General features: G+C 42.5%; 3 protein-coding genes across 5 annotated transcripts; 2 read left to right on the top strand and 1 right to left on the bottom strand.

The window, feature by feature from the left end:
* Nucleotides 1-64: 64 nt before the first annotated feature.
* On the top strand, nucleotides 65-3359 carry LOC118377513 (tRNA selenocysteine 1-associated protein 1-like). Its single transcript, XM_035764441.2, has 7 exons — nucleotides 65-219; nucleotides 598-695; nucleotides 869-968; nucleotides 1189-1241; nucleotides 1501-1660; nucleotides 1818-1851; nucleotides 2079-3359. The coding sequence occupies exons 1-7, from the start codon at nucleotides 196-198 to the stop codon at nucleotides 2222-2224; spliced, it is 615 nt and encodes a 204-aa protein (XP_035620334.1). The 5' UTR covers nucleotides 65-195; the 3' UTR covers nucleotides 2225-3359.
* A 2372-nt stretch (nucleotides 3360-5731) lies between these two features.
* On the top strand, nucleotides 5732-14736 carry LOC118377511 (syntaxin-12-like). Of its 3 annotated transcripts, none has more exons than XM_035764438.2 (10): nucleotides 5732-5860; nucleotides 6841-6995; nucleotides 7392-7461; nucleotides 9979-10072; nucleotides 10462-10599; nucleotides 10782-10825; nucleotides 10965-11076; nucleotides 11543-11615; nucleotides 11777-11859; nucleotides 14083-14736. In XM_035764438.2, exons 2-10 carry the CDS (start codon nucleotides 6896-6898, stop codon nucleotides 14173-14175), a joined length of 807 nt encoding a protein of 268 aa, XP_035620331.1. In that variant the 5' UTR covers nucleotides 5732-5860; nucleotides 6841-6895; the 3' UTR covers nucleotides 14176-14736. The 3 variants fall into 3 exon arrangements, with proteins under 3 accessions (XP_035620331.1, XP_035620328.1, XP_035620329.1); XM_035764435.2 differs by having other exon boundaries at nucleotides 10779-10825; XM_035764436.2 differs by having other exon boundaries at nucleotides 5750-5860; nucleotides 6859-6995; nucleotides 10779-10825.
* Nucleotides 14737-18641: 3905 nt separating this feature from the next.
* LOC127914236 (uncharacterized) lies at nucleotides 18642-20575 on the bottom strand. The gene is made up of 3 exons (XM_052489094.1): nucleotides 20555-20575; nucleotides 19224-19957; nucleotides 18642-19189 (listed from the first exon to the last, which is right to left on the bottom strand). Exons 1-3 carry the CDS (start codon nucleotides 20573-20575, stop codon nucleotides 18928-18930), a joined length of 1017 nt encoding a protein of 338 aa, XP_052345054.1. The 3' UTR covers nucleotides 18642-18927.

Here is a 20575-nt window from a genome sequence, read left to right as displayed (position 1 = left end):
AAGCGCCAATACGTTTTAGGAAATGTGACGCAATGTGGAGGACTTTACTATCCCACAATGCAACAGTAAAAGGAACACCCCCAACCACCATCCACAAATCCTCTAGATGGCAGTCTGCAGATTTGCAACAATCGCAGCTTGTGTTATGATGTTATGAAGCTGTGTTTACGTTGGTGAACTAAAATTGTAAACAAAATGAGTTGCTTATGGATGGGTAACGTAAGTCCTGATATGTTATTATAACAACTTTGCATGCATAGAAAACTAGCATTAGCATATCCTAGCTTTTGTGTGACTCCCACTTTAGGATAGCTAGTGTTACCTCCCCTCAGTGCGACCACCGTGATAACAACTAGCACGTTAGCTAATAGATGCACCCTCACTGACAAGCCCCAAAGAGCCGCTAGTCTAGTGAAGACTGTCATTTCCAGGTGATAAAGACTACACCAAGTCAGTGACCCTGAACGTTTGAGAATATGTTCAGTTGAATGTAGCTAGCCAGCTAGAGTGTAGAGTACAGAGTGTAGGCAACTTACAGTAGCTAGCTAGAGTATAGGTTTTCTGTTAAACGTATTGTTTTTCTCTCATCCCCTGCAGTTAGAGCCTTATATGGACGAGAAGTTCATCTCTCGTGCATTCGCCACCATGGGAGAGCTTGTGGTGGGGGTGAGAATCATCCGGAACAAAATGAACTGGTAAGACGGGAGAACATTAGGCTACTACAATAGAAGGGTTATGACTGATGCAGACTTTTTTTTGTCTTCGGGGATGTCTTGTAGCTACTGTATTACTATCACTATTCAATAACAATAAATTGCACAACCATCAAACACGACACCTATGTGTTTTGGTCCTTCACCCTGTCTAGGGGTGCGGCAGGCTATTGCTTTGTTGAGCTGGCAGACGAGGCCACTGCTGAGAGGTGTCTCAGGAAAGTTAACGGGAAGCCTCTCCCTGGAGCCACACCGGTACAGGGCCACCACATACACACAGCACTTAATGATTCCACATTGATTTCCAATCCCGAATCAACCCATATCCCCTACCTACTACACCTATTTCAGGCACTCTGAGAGGATTGGATATGTATAGGGCATATGGTGAACTATTGATATACCCATTAACTTTATTAGAGATAAATAACGTCTGGAATAATCCATTCTGAACAAAACACTCTATTCTCTACAGCCAAAGAGGTTCAAACTAAACCGCGCCACGTACGGAAGACAAGGAGAGAACAGGTATGTACTGCATGCCACTGAACTAACTTTGTCCAGGGACTAACAGAGCCTCCCTTCATACAGTAAAGGTAGTTGTGTGTAGATGAAAGAAGACGCTTTTACTCCATTTGTTTGGTATGTTCAAGTTGTTGTCTCCCATCACAGATGTAGGCCATAACAGCAAATAATCCACACATTTCATTCATTACTTATCAATAGCATATTTATTTTTAATAACCTTTATGAATAAACATGATATTTTTCTTTCCTGTAAAAACAGAGGTGGTTACTCAGACAACAGGTACAGTCAGCCATACTCGTACAACAACAACAACCAGTACTACCAACAGTACCCTGACTACTACTCCAACTGGGACTATGACCAGAACACAGGCAGCTACGGAGGTTACAACTACAACCACTATGACTATAGCAACCAGGTGTGTTCTCCCAACCCCTCTACTCTACCGCTCTTTACATATAAATAAGCTGTACCATTCTAATGACTACTGAATATGTGATGTTAGAGGTTAATAACCGTGGTTCTCAGGGTTAGGGTATGGTTGTTGTGAGTAAAGACCATTCTTTTTGTTTTAGGGTTATGGGGAGACTGAAGATGATGGACTGGAGTGTGAGTGCTCTGTTTTCTTTCATTTCTCTCTTTCTTTCTCATTTCGCTCTCAAAAAAGCAGCTTAAGTATTTGACACTATTTGACATAATGTATTGAACCCAGGCCTGGAGTACAGCCTTCAAACTGTCCAGTCTGTCTGATCTTTAAGGCTCTCAGGCTGTGCCCCTTTGTCTGTGTGCCTGACTGTGTGTTCTTACTGTGTGCCTTGTGTGTGTGCCTCCTGCAGACCCCATGGTGGCATTGGATGTGGTGGCTGCCAACAGGCAGTACATGGAGGAGAGTGAGGAGCTGTATGATGCCCTCACAGACTGCCACTGGCCTGCCCTGGAGCCTCCTGGTCCTACTGCTGTTGCACCATCCAAGGCACAGTAGAGCTAGCAGACCCCCTGGTCGACAGACAGCAACAGTCAGACTCTCTCAACCTCTCGATGTGGATTGTTTGGAACAGCCCAGTGTGAAGGTTCAAAGGGTAAAGGCATCTCGTCCTGCCTGCCAAGAGTAGCTGGTCTTCAGTGTATGGTACTCTTGCAATGGGCTAAGCTAAGCGAACAGACCACAGTGTATGATTCGTGTGATTTGTGTGAACCCAGCTCCAGTGACTGAAAGGATGCTCCCCTCATGTTTGAATTTTTATTGCTCACCCCCACTCATTTATTTTGGGTTATTGGGCACTGGTTTTGTTCCAATTGATTGCCCAATGAACAGGCTTGTTTCGGTGCTTGATGTCTTTGTAATCATCTTAAAGGACCGCAGTGCGAGTATGAGCCTCTGTCTTTTCCCTCCCTCACATAGCTTCCTTTTCATATTTATTGTCCACACTGGAAAATAGAATAAGATTGAAATATAATCCCTATTCGACACCCTATTCAACCTATTGATTATCTATCTAGGGTCACTTGCTTTTTATTGTGGAGTGGAAGACTGTGTAGTGGGTGTTTTAAACCTTTCTCCTCCATGTTATAATTTGAAAGCTGTGGTACAGACAGGATTGTTGATTCTGCTTTGTGTAAATATTCTTCAACAGAAGACAATGTGGAGGTGCGTGTATTCATTCTTAATTCATCAGTCACACTTTATAATAACTTACATGAATAATACGTTATAAATGCTTCATAAATTAATATATATGCTTTTTCGTGTTTTCATATAATGAAATACTTTAAGTCGGTTATGAATGCTTATTCATTAGAGTTATTATAAAGTGGAACTGTTTCATCAATGTCAAATGGAATGTCCTGTTTAGCAGGATATGATGGTATTCTTTAAGGCTACTCTAAGGATCACCTCATATTACTGTAGTAGAAATACAGTATCAGATCAGCTTGTTCAGTGTTAATTAGCTCCGAGACCACATGCTGACTACAGCAAAGAATATCCGTATCGACAAGCTCACATCACCAGTGTTCATATGTCTTGCTTTTGAAGATAAATACATGTGACATTGATGCTCTGAGACCGACATGTATTAAAAGCTCATTTTGATACATTTAATTAATTATATAACATATTTGGTTGTGAATTTATTGCATTTTTTTTGTCTTTTAATTTGTTATTTTTCAGGAGTGTAGCTATGTCTTGGGGGGATTCCGTCCTAGAATCCTCCTCAATTAAAGGCTGGAATCAGAATCCTGAAGTGAAACAATAGTGAAACAGAGCCATTCAGGTTGCATCCAGCTACCTCGATCATTCCACACACCCAGCCCCAGAGAGTGTCTATCGTTGCAGACTGTTCTCATAGACTAGATGTAGCATAGTATACGTACATCCGGGACACTCAAATTAGTATATTATGTTTAGTTTGGTATGCTCACATAGAAGGGTTCTTATGGCAAAAATGAAAGTAGGTTGGTCGGGATGGGTGGGTGGGTGGGTGGATAATGTGAATGTCTAGCAACCTGAAGGTTGCATGTTCAAATGTCATCATGGACAACTTTAGCATTTTAGCAAATTAGCAACCACTTAGCTTGTTAGCTAACCCTTCCCCTAACCTTAATCCTTTTAGCTAATCCTTCCCCTAACCTTAATCATTTTAGCTAACCCTTCTCCTATCCTTAACCCCTAGAGATAGCTAACATTAGCGTTAGCCACAACAAATTGGAATTTGTAACATATCATATGTTTTGCAAATTCGCAACATATTGTACGTTTTTCAATTGGTAACATACGAAATGGATGATGAACATTAACAAATTAATACATACCGTATGAAACGTAACATATACTAAATCAGTGGTCACCAACCGGTCAATCTACAAGGCATTCCTAGTCGATCACCAAACATTTCTGTAAAAATGCCAACGATAAAGCCTTGTGTTCCTATTTTTTGTATTTGTTTCACGCTGTTGGCGGTAGGTGCACATGATTCAACAGCCCTAGCACCGGGAAGGCAAAGTGTTCCCATTTTGAACCATTTCATGTGTCTGAAGGCAGAACTCTGCCTACCCGGCAGGCCCAGAGAGCGAATCAAGTGCATCTATAGGCCTACAGTTTGCCAATCAAATGGCTCAGATTACTGTGTCTGCACAGTTTATTGAGCCATAGACTGGAAAAAAAGAAGCATCGAACGCACAGCAAAGTTGATACTGACATTTAAAAACTTTTACAACCATGACTAGAGAGAGACGACGAATACAGCAAAGAGCTGCTGTTTTTATGTGTAAGTTCATGTTTAAGTTGTTATTCAGCACTGTCAGCACTTTGTTCAAAACCGTTATAAGCCATTAAATGTGCGTTTGCCCTACTTCCAAACGCTACAAACAGTACTGCAGCTGCAATGAATGAGTTTTGCAAAGTGTTCCGATAAACTTGGGTTGTTATTATTAGTGTCTTATCTTTTTTAATATCGAGGAATATTTCACTTTCTCTGGTCAAAGGATTAACACCATGAATTGGTGCATGAGGCAGAAATAATGCAGTGTGACTTGAGTTTTGCCATCAGCTGGAAGACTGTCCTCTTTTCTCTGATGGTCAGTCTGAGGGGAAGAAGGACAGAGGGACAATGAGTCGGATGAGAGGCAGTCTCACCGCTGGTCCTTCCCCTCAGACTGGGGAAGGCCATCAGTCCAATAAATGTATATTATGCTCACTTAGCGGTGCTTCAAGAGTAATACAACAAATTGATCATCTACCTGTTTTTCCCCCACCAAAATGGTCTGAGAAGAACAACATTGGCAGGGCAATTCCAGCATTGCCAATACGCAGTGATGATGCATTGGGCCTATAGCCTACTGCACAAACCGCATTGCTACAGTACTGTTTTAATTGGTTAATGTTGCATAGGCTTATGTTTTTTAAGTCATGATTTAAAAAGTCAGTGCATTTTGACTGAATGGAGTGTCACAGATTTACGTACAGAATAATACAAAATGCTCTGAGACCATGTTGCAAAATCCTACCCACTCAATCTGTTCATGTCCTACTAATGGGCCTGACACCGGCTGGTCATGTGAGTGAAGCTCAGTGCAGCAGCCTTTGGGATCCATTATAAGAAGCAGTGTGAAAGTCATGGGACAGGCACAGGTCAGCCTACTACTGCTGGTCTCTATTAAACCAAAAGGCTTAGTTATTCTATCGTTAGTTATGTTGACCTATATTTTAGGACTGAGTGACGGATGTTGCACTCCAATCATATCCCAACCCTCATATCAGAGATACGAATCTCTCATAAACAGAGAAAGTAGCCTATAACCTAACATAAACAAATCAGAATTGATAAAATTAGTTCCTTTTCTATAGGGATACACTTGACCCGAGGTTACTATTTTACTTATTTAGTACAGATCTAGTATGTTGTTTCAGCCTATGAGTTTTTGTCTGCTGCCTCAGAATATGATCAGAGTAGCGATTTTGACACAATCACATCACAATCGCACACTGAAATCGCACACTGAATTACTGTGACCAACAACCAACGTGTGACGTCGCATTATGGGCTCGGTCTTAGATGAAATCTCATAATACGGAGACATAAACGGGAAACGACGCATTATACTGCAATCGCATTGAAAAGTAAGGGTTTTTATCATAATATTTTATCAACCATTTTACATATGTAAGTAGAAAACAGATTTATGTTGATTGTCTACACTGGTAAAACCACCCAGAAAGTAGGCTACGTTGCGACTGCCAGTGCCTATAACTGTCAGTGATTCAACTGGATAGGTAGGCTACGTTGTATCTACAGCGTTCAACACATAGTATGGAACTGGTTACAGTTGTTTCTGTGTAGCTGTAGCTGTTTTCTTAATTAAATTGAATGCTTGTCTTCTGCCTTTCGATTTGAATTAGCCTAGTGGCCTATATGCTTACACAACCCATTGAAACCAATAGCCTATATGAGTATGTCAGACTGACTGAGGGCTCTCCATAAAAAATGTTTAATGCAATGCAGGCTTGTCGCTGTCACTTTATAGTTTTTAGCTGATATTTCAGATTTTATGGCTGAATAATAGTGTTAGACCGAGGCTATTTTTAAATAGTCATTCATGTTCAATTGGGCTATACTATAGCCTACAATCATGAAATGAGCAGCTCACAGAATTGTGTAATTAATAATCAGTTAAAATTATAACGTGATCTCATATCTTGGTCATGTTTGACCCGCTAAATAACGTTTCTTGGATATTTTTGTGCAACAGTAAGCTACTGTTATTTGGGCTATTACAATGAAGTAGCGCGCCAAATAGAATGGTATTTTTATAATGTGCACATGGATAGCCAGCCTACAGTCGGCTCTGCCGAACCTTCGCTCCGATTGTAAACAACCTGCGCTCATGACGAAATGTGGCCTAGCCTATGCGGCAATGTGCACTGTAAGTAGTCGATATATTATAACCCACCAATGTGGTCGGATGGAGGATAAACCACAACTATCTCTGTCTTTCCATCCTTACTTAGTCTTACGTAGCGTCAAGTGATGATATTATATGCACTCTGACAATGGTGATTGTTTGAATATATGAAGGCTGCTATATGTGACTGTATGACAGGTGTGTCCAACAATTCAGTCCCCACTACGGAGTGTGACAGACGCCAGGAGCAAGGATGTCATACGGGAGAACAGACAGCTACCACTCGCAGCCACGAGACTTCAGCAACCTCACCCAGACATGCAGTGTCAACATCCAGAAAATCACACAGAACAGTGAGTGGTGAAATGAAATTTCCCTATATGGTATATAACCTACACTAACACCAGAAAGTAGGCATATTCTATTCTACAACCTACCCTAACACCAGACACCCACACTTTGGACAATTGACTATCACAAATAAGTCTAGGAGGCTTGATGTTTTGGGTCTATTTGTGTCCTCCACCTACTTCTGATCTCATCTCTTGAATTAACTAATATTAGGCAGAGGTGTCTGAAGTTAAAAAAAAAAAACTTCTGAGACAAGAATAGCCTGAGTATGCCTACAGTATATAGTGCTCTATTTAGAGAGAGAGTGAGATAAAGAGAGAGAAGAGTTGGTCTATCCTGCTTTCTCAGTTCCCCCTTCTCTTAGTTCAGCTCACCTCAGTGTTTGTTTTGCTATACAGCTGGGCAGATCAAAAACATGCTGTACCAGATGGGGACGAGGCAAGAGACCCCAGAGCTGCAGGACAGACTGTGAGTACTACAGACACTACTGCTGACTATTACTACTGACTGCTATTCAGTACTACTGACACTACTGACTGCTATTCAGTACTACTGACACTACTGCTGACTATTACTACTGACTGCTATTCAGTACGACTGACACTACTGACTGCTATTCAGTACTACTGACACTACTGCTGACTATTACTACTGACTGCTATTCAGTACTACTGGCTGCTATTCAGTACTACTGACACTACTGCTGACTATTACTACTGACTGCTATTCAGTACTACTGACACTACTGCTGACTATTACTACTGACTGCTATTCAGTACTACTGACACTACTGCTGACTATTACTACTGACTGCTATTCAGTACTACTGACACTACTGCTGACTATTACTACTGGCTGCTATTCAGTACTACTGACACTACTGCTGACTATTACTACTGACTGCTATTCAGTACTACTGACACTACTGACTGCTATTCAGTACTACTGACACTACTGCTGACTATTACTACTGACTGCTATTCAGTACTACTGACACTACTGCTGACTATTACTAGTGACTGCTATTCAGTACGACTGACACTACTGACTGCTATTCAGTACTACTGACACTACTACTGACTATTACTACTGACTGCTATTCAGTACTACTGACACCACTGCTGACTATTACTACTGACTGCTATTCAGTACTACTGACACTACTGTTGACTATTACTACTGACTGCTATTCAGTACTACTGACACTACTGCTGACTATTACTACTGACTGCTATTCAGTACTACTGACACTACTGCTGACTATTACTACTGACTGCTATTCAGTACTACTGACACTACTGCTGACTATTACTACTGACTGCTATTCAGTACTACTGACACTACTGCTGACTATTACTACTGACTGCTATTCAGTACTACTGACACTACTGCTGACTATTACTACTGACTGATATTCAGTACTACTGACACTACTGACTGCTATTCAGTACTACTGACACCACTGCTGACTATTACTACTGACTGCTATTCAGTACTACTGACACTACTGCTGACTATTACTACTGACTGCTATTCAGTACTACTGACACTACTGACTGCTATTCAGTACTACTGACACTACTGCTGACTATTACTACTGACTGCTATTCAGTACTACTGACACTACTGCTGACTATTACTAGTGACTGCTATTCAGTACGACTGACACTACTGACTGCTATTCAGTACTACTGACACTACTGACTGCTATTCAGTACTACTGACACTACTACTGACTATTACTACTGACTGCTATTCAGTACTACTGACACCACTGCTGACTATTACTACTGACTGCTATTCAGTACTACTGACACTACTGCTGACTATTACTACTGACTGCTATTCAGTACTACTGACACTACTGCTGACTATTACTAGTGACTGCTATTCAGTACGACTGACACTACTGACTGCTATTCAGTACTACTGACACTACTGACTGCTATTCAGTACTACTGACACTACTACTGACTATTACTACTGACTGCTATTCAGTACTACTGACACCACTGCTGACTATTACTACTGACTGCTATTCAGTACTACTGACACTACTGCTGACTATTACTACTGACTGCTATTCAGTACTACTGACACTACTGCTGACTATTACTACTGACTGCTATTCAGTACTACTGACACTACTGCTGACTATTACTACTGACTGCTATTCAGTACTACTGACACTACTGCTGACTATTACTACTGACTGCTATTCAGTACTACTGACACTACTGACTGCTATTCAGTACTACTGACACCACTGCTGACTATTACTACTGACTGCTATTCGGTACTACTGACACTACTGCTGACTATTTCTACTGACTGCTATTTCTACTGACTGCTATTCAGCACTACTGACACTACTGACTGCTATTCAGTACTACTGCTTTTCAGTACTACTGACACTACTGCTGACTATTACTACTGACTGCTATTCAGTACTACTGACACTACTGCTGACTATTACTACTGACTGCTATTCAGTACTACTGACACTACTGCTGACTATTACTACTGACTGCTATTCAGTACTACTGACACTACTGCTGGCTATTACTACTGACTGCTATTCAGTACTACTGACACCACTGCTGACTATTACTACTGACTGCTATTCAGTACTACTGACACTACTGACTGCTATTCAGTACTACTGACAGCACTGCTGACTATTACTACTGACTGCTATTCAGTACTACTGACACCACTGCTGACTATTACTACTGACTGCTATTCAGTACTACTGACACTACTGACTGCTATTCAGTACTACTGACAGCACTGCTGACTATTACTACTGACTGCTATTCAGTACTACTGACACCACTGCTGACTATTACTACTGACTGCTATTCAGTAACTATGTAACTACTAACACTAACTGACTACTTCAACACTTAGCCTTTTCCACCACTGATGGGGACAACAAGCGCATCACTAATGAAATATATGAATGTGTGTGTTTGCTACTCACAGCCAACAGGTACAGCACTACACCAACCAGCTGGCCAAAGAGACCAACAGACACCTGAAAGATCTGGGCTCCCTGCCTCTCCCTCCCTCGGAACAGGTGAGTGGAAGTTATATGCATAGATACTGTATATGTTTTATAGTTCTTTGGAAGAATTCCACATCTATGGACTGGCCCCAGATCTGTTTGTATAAGCATATCTGGGACCAGGCTTCATCAAAGTCCTACTAATGCTAACATTTTAACTAACTGTATGTCGATATTCTTGTGTTCTATTTCCTGATACAGTATATCATCTTATCTAACAACCCAAATGTGTAAATCATATCTAACTCTGGTGAGGACATCTCACCATACTGTATATTCTACTGAATCTATTCTATTCTGCTCTGCTTTACTCTATTCTACTGTACTGTACTGTACTCTGCTCTATTCTACTGTACTCTTCTCCTCTCTACTTTACTGTATTGTGTGATTGATCCTTCCAGAGACAGCAGAAGATCCAGAAGGACCGACTGATGAATGACTTCTCTGCAGCGCTCAACAACTTCCAGGCAGTCCAGCGACGGGCGGCTGAGAAGGAGAGGGAATCAGTGGCCAGGGCCCGGGCCGGGTCCCGCCTCACGGTAAACACCCTGCTTTCTCATAGGCCTAGAATTAGCCGCCTGTCATAGTCACTCACCAATAGTATTATTAGAAAGGCAAAATAAAACACTGTTTCATTGTCATATTACAGTATGATGACTGATTAGTGTAATGCAATGTGAATGAGAGTCTTTCAATGATGGGTTTGTTTTTATTTCAGCAGGAAGATGAGGGGAACGTCGATGAACAACTTGTGACATTTGAAAAGTAGGTACACAGTGGAGGTAGAATCCTATCAAATATACTGTTAGAATAAAAATTTTAAGTTGTAACAAAGTTGTGTGTTTGTGTGTGTCTGTGTTCGTGGGTTTGTGCGTGTGTGTGTTTGATGTGTGTGTGTGTGTAGAGATTATGATGACTGGAGTCAGAGTCAGACCCAGCAGCTGGAGGAGCCAGAGGTCACAGAGGAGGACCTGGAGGTCATCAAGGAGAGAGAGACCAACATCAGGCAGCTAGAGGTACTCACAGCTACCAGCTCCACTCACATTCCATACAGGAATCACAGAGCCATATTACATTTACATTTGAGTAATTTAGCATACTGTTGAACTCCAAATCAACCCTTTGCCCAAACTCTCTAGACAGTGGAGGCTGGTGGGAGGAGCTATAGGAGGATGGGCTCTGTGTAATGGCTGGAATGGAATGAATGGAACGATATCAAACACATCAAATATATGCAAACCACATGTTTGATACCGTTCCATTCATTCCATTCCAGCCATTACACAGACCCCATCCTCCTACAGCTCCTCCCACCAGCCTCCACTGTCTCTAGTATAGCCTGACCTTTAGCCCCTATTCCTGAGTCTAGCCACTCCTGTAGATCTGACAGGACTGGGGTAGGGGCTAGGGAGTAGGGTTCGATTTGGACTTCAGCCTAACTAACCCTCGTGTTGACTTTCTCCCTTTCTCCTCTCCCTCCAGTCTGACATCATGGATGTAAACCAGATCTTTAAGGACCTGGCAGTGATGATCCACGACCAGGGAGAGATGATCGGTTAGTAGATTTGACATGGATTTTCTCCCTCTCTGGTTTTATAACATGCTGGTTCAGAAGGTTGCTGTCTGTGAAGGTTTAGAACTCCATCTGATACTGTATCAGTCCTGGCTCCTGTGACCCTGTCCTTCACTGTGTCTCCTCTCCTCTCTGTTTCACAGACAGCATTGAGGCTAACGTGGAGAGTGCAGAGGTCCATGTAGACAGAGGGACCGGACAGCTCCAAAGGGCCGCCTACTACCAGGTAGGGCTGTGACAATTATGGAATGACCACCATTATTGAAAAATGTTTGAGCTTATAATGCATCTTTGAAAACTAGCTATGGCATACCTAATGAATACTAGTCTAATAAAAAAAACAAGAGAGGGAAAACACCCAGAGAAAATGATTTAGTGTACAGTCGTGGCCAAAAGTTTTGAGAATGACACAAATATTCATTTTCCCAAAGTCTGCTGCCTCAGTTTGTATAATGGCAATTTGCATATACTCCAGAATGTTATGAAGAGTGATCAGATGAATTGCAATTAATTGCAAAGTCCCTCTTTGTCATGCAAATGAACTGAATCCCCGCAAAACATTTCCACTGCATTTCAGCCCTGCCACAAAAGGACCAGCTGGCATCATGTCAGTGATTCTCTCGTTAACACAGGTGTGAGTGTTGACGAGGAGAAGGCTGGAGATCACTCTGTCATGCTGATTGAGTTTGAATAACAGACTGGAAGCTTCAAAAGGAGGGTGGTGCTGGGAATCATTGTTCTTCCTCTGTCAACCATGGTTACCTGCAAGGAAACACGTGCCGTCGTCATTGCTTTGCACAAAAAGGGCTTCACAGGCAAGGATATTGCTGCCAGTAATATTGCACCTAAATAAACCATTTATCGGATCATCAAGAACTTCAAGGAGAGTGGTTCAATTATTGTGAAGAAGGCTTCAGTGCGCCCAAGAAAGTCCAGCAAGCGCCAGGACCGTCTCCTAAAGTTGTTTCGGCTGCTTGCTCAGGAATGGCAGCAGGCAGGTGTAAGTGCATCTGCACGCACAGTGAGGCGAAGACTTTTGGAGGATGGCCTGGTGTAAAGAAGGGCAGCAAAGAAGCCACTTCTCTCCAGGAAAAACATCAGGGACAGACTGATATTCTGCAAAAGGAACAGGGATTGGACTGCTGAGGACTGAGGTAAAGTAATTTTCTCTGATGAATCCCCTTTCCGATTGTTTGGGGCATCCGGAGAAGCTTGTTCGGAGAAGGTGAGCACTACCGTCAGTCCTGTGTCATGCCAACAGTAAAGCATCCTGAGACCATTCATGTGTGGGGTTGCTTCTCAGCCAAGGGAGTGGGCTCACTCACAATTTTGCCGAAGAACACAGCCATGAATAAAGAATGGTACCAACACATCCTCAGAGAGCAACTTCTCCCAACCATCCAGGAACAGTTTGGTGACAAACAATGCATTTTCGAGCATGATGGAGCACCTTGCCATAAGACAAAGGTGATAACTAAGTGGCTCAGGGAACAAAACATTGATATTTTGGGTCCATAGGCAGGAAACTCCCCAGACCTTAATCCCATTGAGAACTTGTGGTCAATCCTCAAGAGGCGGGTGGACAAACAAAAACCCACAAATTCTGACAAGCATTGATTATGCAAGAATGGGCTGCCATCAGTCAGGATGTGGCCCAGAAGTTAATTGACAGCATGCCAGGGCGGATTGCAGAGGTCTTGAAAAAAAAGGGTCAACACTGCAAATATTGACTCTTTGCATCAACTTCATGTAATTGTCAATAAAAGCCTTTGACACTTATGAAATGCTTGTAATTATACTTCAGTTTTTCATAGTAACATCTGACAAAAATATCTAAAGACACTGAAGCAGCAAACTTTGTGGAAATTAATATTTGTGTCATTCTCAAAACTTTTGTCCACGACTGTCGAGGTGCTGACTAATGGAGAATATACCTAATGTTGTTTTTATACCTAATGAATACAACACAGCTTTGGTGATACCCCTGTCTCAAAAACGAATGGTTTTGACCATTTGGAGCTTTTGGAAAGGAACTTTTCCTAAAATAACTTTACCCTCTTCAATTTGTAAGTCGCTCTGGATAAGAGCATCTGCTAAATGACTTAAATGTAAATGTAAATAATAATGAAAAACTGCTATTGGGTGAACTATTTGTAAATGAAAATAAAGTTGAATCCCCCCTCCTAAAATGAACGTATTAAGACGACTATGACAATATTTTTGGTTATTGTCCATAATTGTCGGTTACACAATTATACGATTATTGTGTCAGCCCTACTACCAGGTTTCAACACAACACCATCACAACATGGGCCGTGTTTGATATGTAGATAAGTCCGAATGATCTGTCGATGATCAGTGTCCTTCATTTAACCAGGCGAATCAGTTAAGAACAAATTATTATTTCCAATCACCAATCACGGCATGTTTGTGCTCCCTCCCCCCGTAGAAGAAGTCCCGTAAGAGGATGTGTATGCTGGCCATGGTGGTGTCTCTGGTGGTCACCGTCCTGGCTATCATCATCTGGCAGGCCATCAAATGAGAGGACAGGAAGAGCCCCGGGGAAGGATTTTAATGGCACATCGCAATGACAGCCTAGAATGGCTTCCAATGGAGCGTCTGAGTGAGTGAATGTGTGTGCGGGTGTGCGTGCCGGTGTGCGTGCCTGCTTTCAAGCAAGATATAGACAGAGGCATAAGGAATAGATTGTATAAATTCTCTTCCCCATCTGTATATATGATATACTAACTGATCTAACAGCCCTGCACTTACTTCCATGTCAGCCATGCAAATCATCTCTGTCATCATTACATACATTACTGTGTTAGAATATGTCTTATCTAATGCAATTCTGCACAAGTTTGTATGTATATAAATGCCATGTGTACGGTTTGATATGGTTTATTTTCTGCCTCCCTATTCTCTTCATGTTGTAAATGTTGTAAATTCTCTTCCAGATGTCTTATAGTATTACCACAAGGACATGATGTAGTTGAGATAAGGAGGATTCCTTTGATAGCACACAATCAATAAACAAAATGATGATGATGATGATGATTATTATTATGCTCACTTTCATTAATAAAATCAACTGTGCAAAGAGTCCTGACTGTGTCACGCAGGGCTATGTACTTTCCACAAGATGGCGCTGTTATGCTTGTATTATGAGGTCAACGTGTAAGGTGCACAAGCATCATGTAGTCTACCATGCTTTTATTTAGCTATCAAACAAGTCAAGATATACTAAAGCGTGTAGTAGTCTTGCAATTTTGCAGTAGTGTTTATGTTGTGTGGTAGGTTGGTTAACATACTGGTACCTTAATAAAACATGTTTACTATATGTTTATAAGACACTGTCCTGCTAACTATGCACAAGATTAGGGAGCATTGTCCATTGTACTGTCATGGGGATTTGCAGTGGTGATGACGGTTATTGTGGAGACTGAGTCATGCTCGACTCACACCTCTCCCTTGTGATTAGTGAGCTAGCCTAGTTTACCCCTGCTTCAGGTTTATTACCTACGGGTGTTGCCTTGACAGGTCTTGTCCCGATGTAAGTGCCCTGCTGATTCCAGCTGCGGCACCAGCCTTACAGTCAATGATCGCCAGAGTGTGAGAAACCTGTATTAAAAACCACTCAGCAGGACAACTAACTCAGGAGATAGGGCGACCTGTCACGCCCTGATCTATTTCACCTGTTCTTGTGATTGTCTCCACCCCGTCCAGGTGTCACTTATTTTCCCCAGTGTATTTATCCCTGTGTTTCCTGTCTCTCTGTGCCAGTTCGTCTTGTATGTTTTCAAGTCAACCGTCGTGTTCTTCCAGTGCTCCTGTTTTCTATTCTCTTTTTCTAGTCTTCCCGGTTTTGATCCTTGCCTGTTTTTCTGCACTCGGTACCCGCCTGGCTGACCCTTCTGCCTTGGACTCTGAACTGGTTTTGACCTTTTGCCTGTCCACGACCATTCTCTTGCCTACTCCTTTCAGATTATAAAAAACAACAAAGACTCTGTGTCTGCATATGGGTCTCGCCTTGTGCCCTTATACGACCAATAGTTTCCCAGACTCTCCTAGGACTATAAGATACTTTCTCCACTCGGCAACTGTCATTATTAAAATAATTTTTACACCTACAGGTGCACGCAACAAACCCTTCACCTGAGGACCTGGAGTTACTCCCTGTAATGGAACTACTGTTCCATGAGAGGTATAGTTACCGTCAGGGTTGGTTAGGTTACTTTCTAAATGTTATCCATTACAGTTCCTATTTACCTGTCCAAAATTATAATCAGTAATTTAACTTTTGGATTACCCAAACTCAGTAACGTAATCTGATTACATTCTGTTACTTTCAGATTACTTTCCTCTTAAGAGGCATTAGAAGACAAAAATGGATGTTACCAATTAAATTACATTTTATTGCAGGATAAATCAATGTTAAAGTTTTTAAATAGCTGGTCATAAATGGATTTTAAATTTTACTTTATGGGTTGGTTATGTAGGCTTCCTCTAACCCATCGCTTTCTACTACATATTATTATGTAGTAGAAATTCCAGTCATTCCAATAAATGTGAAACCTCTTGATCTTCTAGAAAAGGACATTAAAATATGGAAATATAGATTAGCCAAATTGTTTTACTGGAGCATGACCCCAAAACTAAGGATCCAGCCCTACTCTGTTGTTTATGATTTTGTTGTCATGGACGACTGATTTGGATCATTGATTCGAGTTGAAATTAAACGCTGAACTCGTAGAATGGCATGCTTTGAGCACTACTGAAAAGGGCTGTTTACATGTGAAAAATGAATGCCATATACTGCATTTGCTATTGGACTGTTTACCTTTTTGTTGGTGACACTTTGATATATTGATAATATGCAGCTGTTTAAAGGGTAAATCCACCGATGAAGAAATAATAAAACGGTCATCCCGCCTCTGTTTTGGTAAAAAGCTGAGGGGTGGGCCTGGAGAAATGTAACCACTCTCAGATTAATAGACAGACCTATGGATGCAAAGACTGACCATCCATGATAAATCCAAAAATGGATGTAGCAACTACAGATTGCCCCTTTAAGTCTATCAAAAGCGTGCAAATTTGAGCATGTGTCCATTAGGCCTATGGATTCCTTTTTTTATCAGCATGAATTAGATTGAGCAATAAAAACCGACTTTTATTCTATATGCTTGGATCTGCACTATGCAGCTGTTGCAAGAGCGCATTTTTCACTGGCTGTTCACTGGTTTCAAAAACAATGATTGATAGGCAGCTTAAACTTCTTGAATTCAACCAATATTGGATTCAAATACACATTTAGATTGGTGAACAGCCATCCACAACACCGACAATCTGTTAGGCGCAAATAGCTAAATTTATAATCCCTTGCATGCAATGGATCACATGTAATCCGTTACTCCCCAACCCTGGTTGCTGTGTCTGTCAAGCATATGTGTATAGGTGGCAGGGAAGTCAGGCGCAGGAGAGTCAAACGGAGTGTAAAATGGAGTCTTTTAATAATGTCCTAGTAACATGCTCCATAACACTAAACAGGAAAAGAACATAAACAACATATGGGTACGAAGACCCGACGCGCACCTATACAACAAACACTACACTGACAATAAACAATCTCTGACAAAGACATGAGGGGAAACAGAGGGTTAAATACACAACAGGTAATGAATGGGATTGAAAACAGGTGTGTGGGAAGACAAGACAAAACCAATGGAAAATGAAAAAAGAATCAATGATGGCTAGAAGACCGGTGACGTCGAACGCCGAGCACCGCCCGAACAAGGAGAGGCAACGACTTCGGCAGAAGTCGTGACAGTGTCAGTTAGCCTTGTTCCAAAAAGTTGATCTAAAAACAGCAGTAAAATAGCTAAATAATCCAAATCCCCTCTAAGCAAAATACCCCAAAAGGAAAGAGATTCTATCCCTCAAACAATGATTTATATACTGACATACCCTTTAACTCCTACTTCAAAACGGGTTATGTCTGGTCCATATTGGACTCACCCACCCCCAAGCCCCATTTTTCGTTGCACTTGTGGATCTCCAGAAGGACGTCAAAGGAGGGGTTGGAGGAAGTTCATGTTCCGTTGCCTTTTCTTCAACCTACCTTTCTGGTTCTTCCCCAAGCTCCACCCTTGGATGTTGGTGTCGGCAGCGAAGGTGCTGATGTTGGCAATGACCATGCTTACTCTGCAGTCCTTGGCTGACTGAGACGCTGCCCAGCTTTCCCCTTACTGTTTTTCCTCCCCCACGATGAATCTCTATTTTTCTGGCCTCATGCTCCCTCCGTCCTAGAATGAACTGTAGCTCAGCAGGGGGGAGAGTTACATCCATCCCACTGGTCACGACACCCCCTCCATGGATTAACTCTCTCCCCTGATAGATAACCTTTCCATTGGCCAGGTGAATGGTCCGGGTTCAAAATCAAATCAAATCAAATGTATTTGTCACATACACTTGGTTAGCAGATGTTAATGCGAGTGTAGCGAAATGCTTGTGCTTCTAGTTCCGACAATGCAGTAATAACCAACAAGTAATCTAGCTAACAATTCCAAAACTACTACCTTATACACACTAGTGTAAAGGGATAAAGAATATGTACATGAAGATACTGTATATGAAGTAGTGATGGTACAGAACGGCATAGGCAAGATGCAGTAGATGGGATCAAGTACAGTATATACATATGAGATGAGTAATGTAGGGTATGTAAACAAAGTGGCTTAGTATAAAATGGCTAGTGATACATGTATTACATAAAGATGCAGTAGATGATATAGGGTACAGTATATACATATACATATGAGATGAGTAATGTAGGGTATGTAAACATTATATTAAGTAGCATTGTTTAAAGTGGCTGGTGAAATATTTTACATCAATTTCCATCAATTCCCATTATTAAAGTGGCTGGAGTTGAGTCAGTGTGTTGGCAGCAGCCACTCAATGTTAGTGGCCGCTGCCAACACACTGACTCAACTCCAGCCACTTTCCCCACGACTTCACCTCATGGATATATCCCATCCTTCTCCCTCCAGCTCTCTCGGGTCACCCCACTCCTCGTGAGCCCAGCGAGGTGTGCTCTGTACCTCAAGCTTTTTCTACCTTTCCACATCTACCTCCGGCAACTGATCCCTGAATATCCACAGTCCCCACCGAACCTCTTCTATAACTGTAGACCTCTCCACACTGTAGATCTCTCCACACTGTAGACCTCTCCACACTGTAGACCTCTCCTCTCCACACTGTAGACCTCTCCACACTGTAGACCTCTCTACACTGTTTACCTCTCCTCTCCACACTGTAGACCTCTCCACACTGTAGACCTCTCCACACTGTAGACCTCTCCTCTCCACACTGTAGACGTCTCCACACTGTAGACCTCTCCACACTGTAGACCTCTCCTCTCCACACTGTAGATCTCTCCTCTCCACACTGTAGACCTCTCCTCTTCACACTGTAGACCTCTCCTCTCCACACTGTAGACCTCTCCACACTGTAGACCTCTCCTCTCCACACTGTAGACCTCTCCACATTCTAGGGACCTCTTCACATTGTAGACCTCTCCACACTGTAGACCTCCCCACACTGTAGACCTCTCCTCTCCACACTGTAGACCTCTCCACACTGTAGACCTCTCCTCTCCACACGGTAGCTCTCTCCTCTCCACACTGTAGACCTCTCCAGACTTTAGACCTCTTCACACTGTAGACCTTTCCACACTGTAGACCTCTCCACACTGTAGACCTCTCCACACTGTAGACCTCCCCACACTGTTTACCTCTCCTCTCCACACTGTAGACCTCCCCACACTGTAGACCTCTCCACACTGTAGACCTCTCCACATTGTAGACCTCTCCACACTGTAGACCTCTCCACACTGTAGACCTCCCCACACTGTAGACCTCTCCACACTGTAGACCTCTCCACACTGTAGACCTCTCCTCTAAACACTGTAAATCTCCGCACACTGTAGACCTCTCCACACTGTAGACAGCTCCACACTGTAGACCTCTCCACACTGTAGACCTCTCCACACTGTAGACCTCTCCACACTGTAGACCTCTCCACACTGTAGACAGCTCCACACTGTAGATCTCTCCACACTGTAGACAGCTCCACACTGTAGATATCTCCACACTGTAGATCTCTCCACACTGTAGACCTCTCCACACTGTAGACCTCTCCTCTCCACACTGTAGACCTCTCCACACTGTAGACCTCTCCACACTGTAGACCTCCCCACACTGTATACCTCTCCTCTCCACACTGTAGACCTCTCCTCTCCACACAGTCGGTACATGGTGGTTCCCCTGGGGTCAACCATAGGTAATCCATACATGGGCAATCCCGCATGTTCCACAGTGGGCCATTGTTAGCATGTAAATAAACCCACGAGCGACTGCGACCCCTCATGAGTTCAGAATATTTGTGTCCTCCACCCCCATCGAAGTTGGATCCCAGACTTGTTCGCTCTGTATAGAGGATACCCGTACATTATTAAACATAACATAATCAGTCCATTTATTTGTCATATAATCCAGTCTAATGCTGTGAACAATCCCAACATCAGCAGACACCCTGAGATCTTACACACAGCCCAGTAGTATCTGTCACCACAGATACACACCTGTCTGCAGTACACCCCATTGTTACGCGCTGTTCCCAACCTGCCTTGTTGATGCACATTCTTGCTGCCCATGTTCACACACACCACCAGATGTATTCCTAAATACACCACTATCAGTGCTTCTATCACCCACAACAGTGGCCTCAGGGTTCCATACCATTCTAATCTTACGTCCATAGCTTGCCACACCATAAAGACTCCCCATTTGCAGCACTGGTCCTTGTCTTGTTCCATAGGGCATCTCCTCAATAGGTAAACCATAAACCAACTGCATTAGTACCTCCAGGGCGCTCCCAACCAT

This window comes from Oncorhynchus keta, chromosome 31, assembly GCF_023373465.1.
Source record: "Oncorhynchus keta strain PuntledgeMale-10-30-2019 chromosome 31, Oket_V2, whole genome shotgun sequence".
NCBI classification, from domain to species: domain Eukaryota; kingdom Metazoa; phylum Chordata; class Actinopteri; order Salmoniformes; family Salmonidae; genus Oncorhynchus; species Oncorhynchus keta.
Note: the sequence above shows the minus strand (reverse complement) of the source record. Positions and strands in the feature narration are given on the sequence as shown.

Coding starts and splice junctions, on each gene's coding strand:
- LOC118377511 (XM_035764435.2), top strand. CDS start 6,896: ATGTCATACGGGAGAACAGACAGCTACCACTCGCAGCCACGAGACTTC. Junction 11,077..11,542: donor CCAACATCAGGCAGCTAGAG/GTACTCACAGCT, acceptor CTCTCCCTCCAG/TCTGACATCATGGATGTAAA. Junction 11,616..11,776: donor CGACCAGGGAGAGATGATCG/GTTAGTAGATTT, acceptor TCTGTTTCACAG/ACAGCATTGAGGCTAACGTG.
- LOC118377513 (XM_035764441.2), top strand. CDS start 196: ATGAGTTGCTTATGGATGGGTAAC. Junction 1,242..1,500: donor GGAAGACAAGGAGAGAACAG/GTATGTACTGCA, acceptor CTGTAAAAACAG/AGGTGGTTACTCAGACAACA. Junction 1,852..2,078: donor TGAAGATGATGGACTGGAGT/GTGAGTGCTCTG, acceptor TGCCTCCTGCAG/ACCCCATGGTGGCATTGGAT.
- LOC127914236 (XM_052489094.1), bottom strand. CDS start 20,575: ATGGTTGGGAGCGCCCTGGAG. Junction 19,958..20,554: donor TGGTTGGGAGCGCCCTGGAG/GTACTAATGCAG, acceptor GGTTGACCCCAG/GGGAACCACCATGTACCGAC. Junction 19,190..19,223: donor GAGGTCTACAGTGTGGGGAG/GTCTACAGTGTG, acceptor CAATGTGAAGAG/GTCCCTAGAATGTGGAGAGG.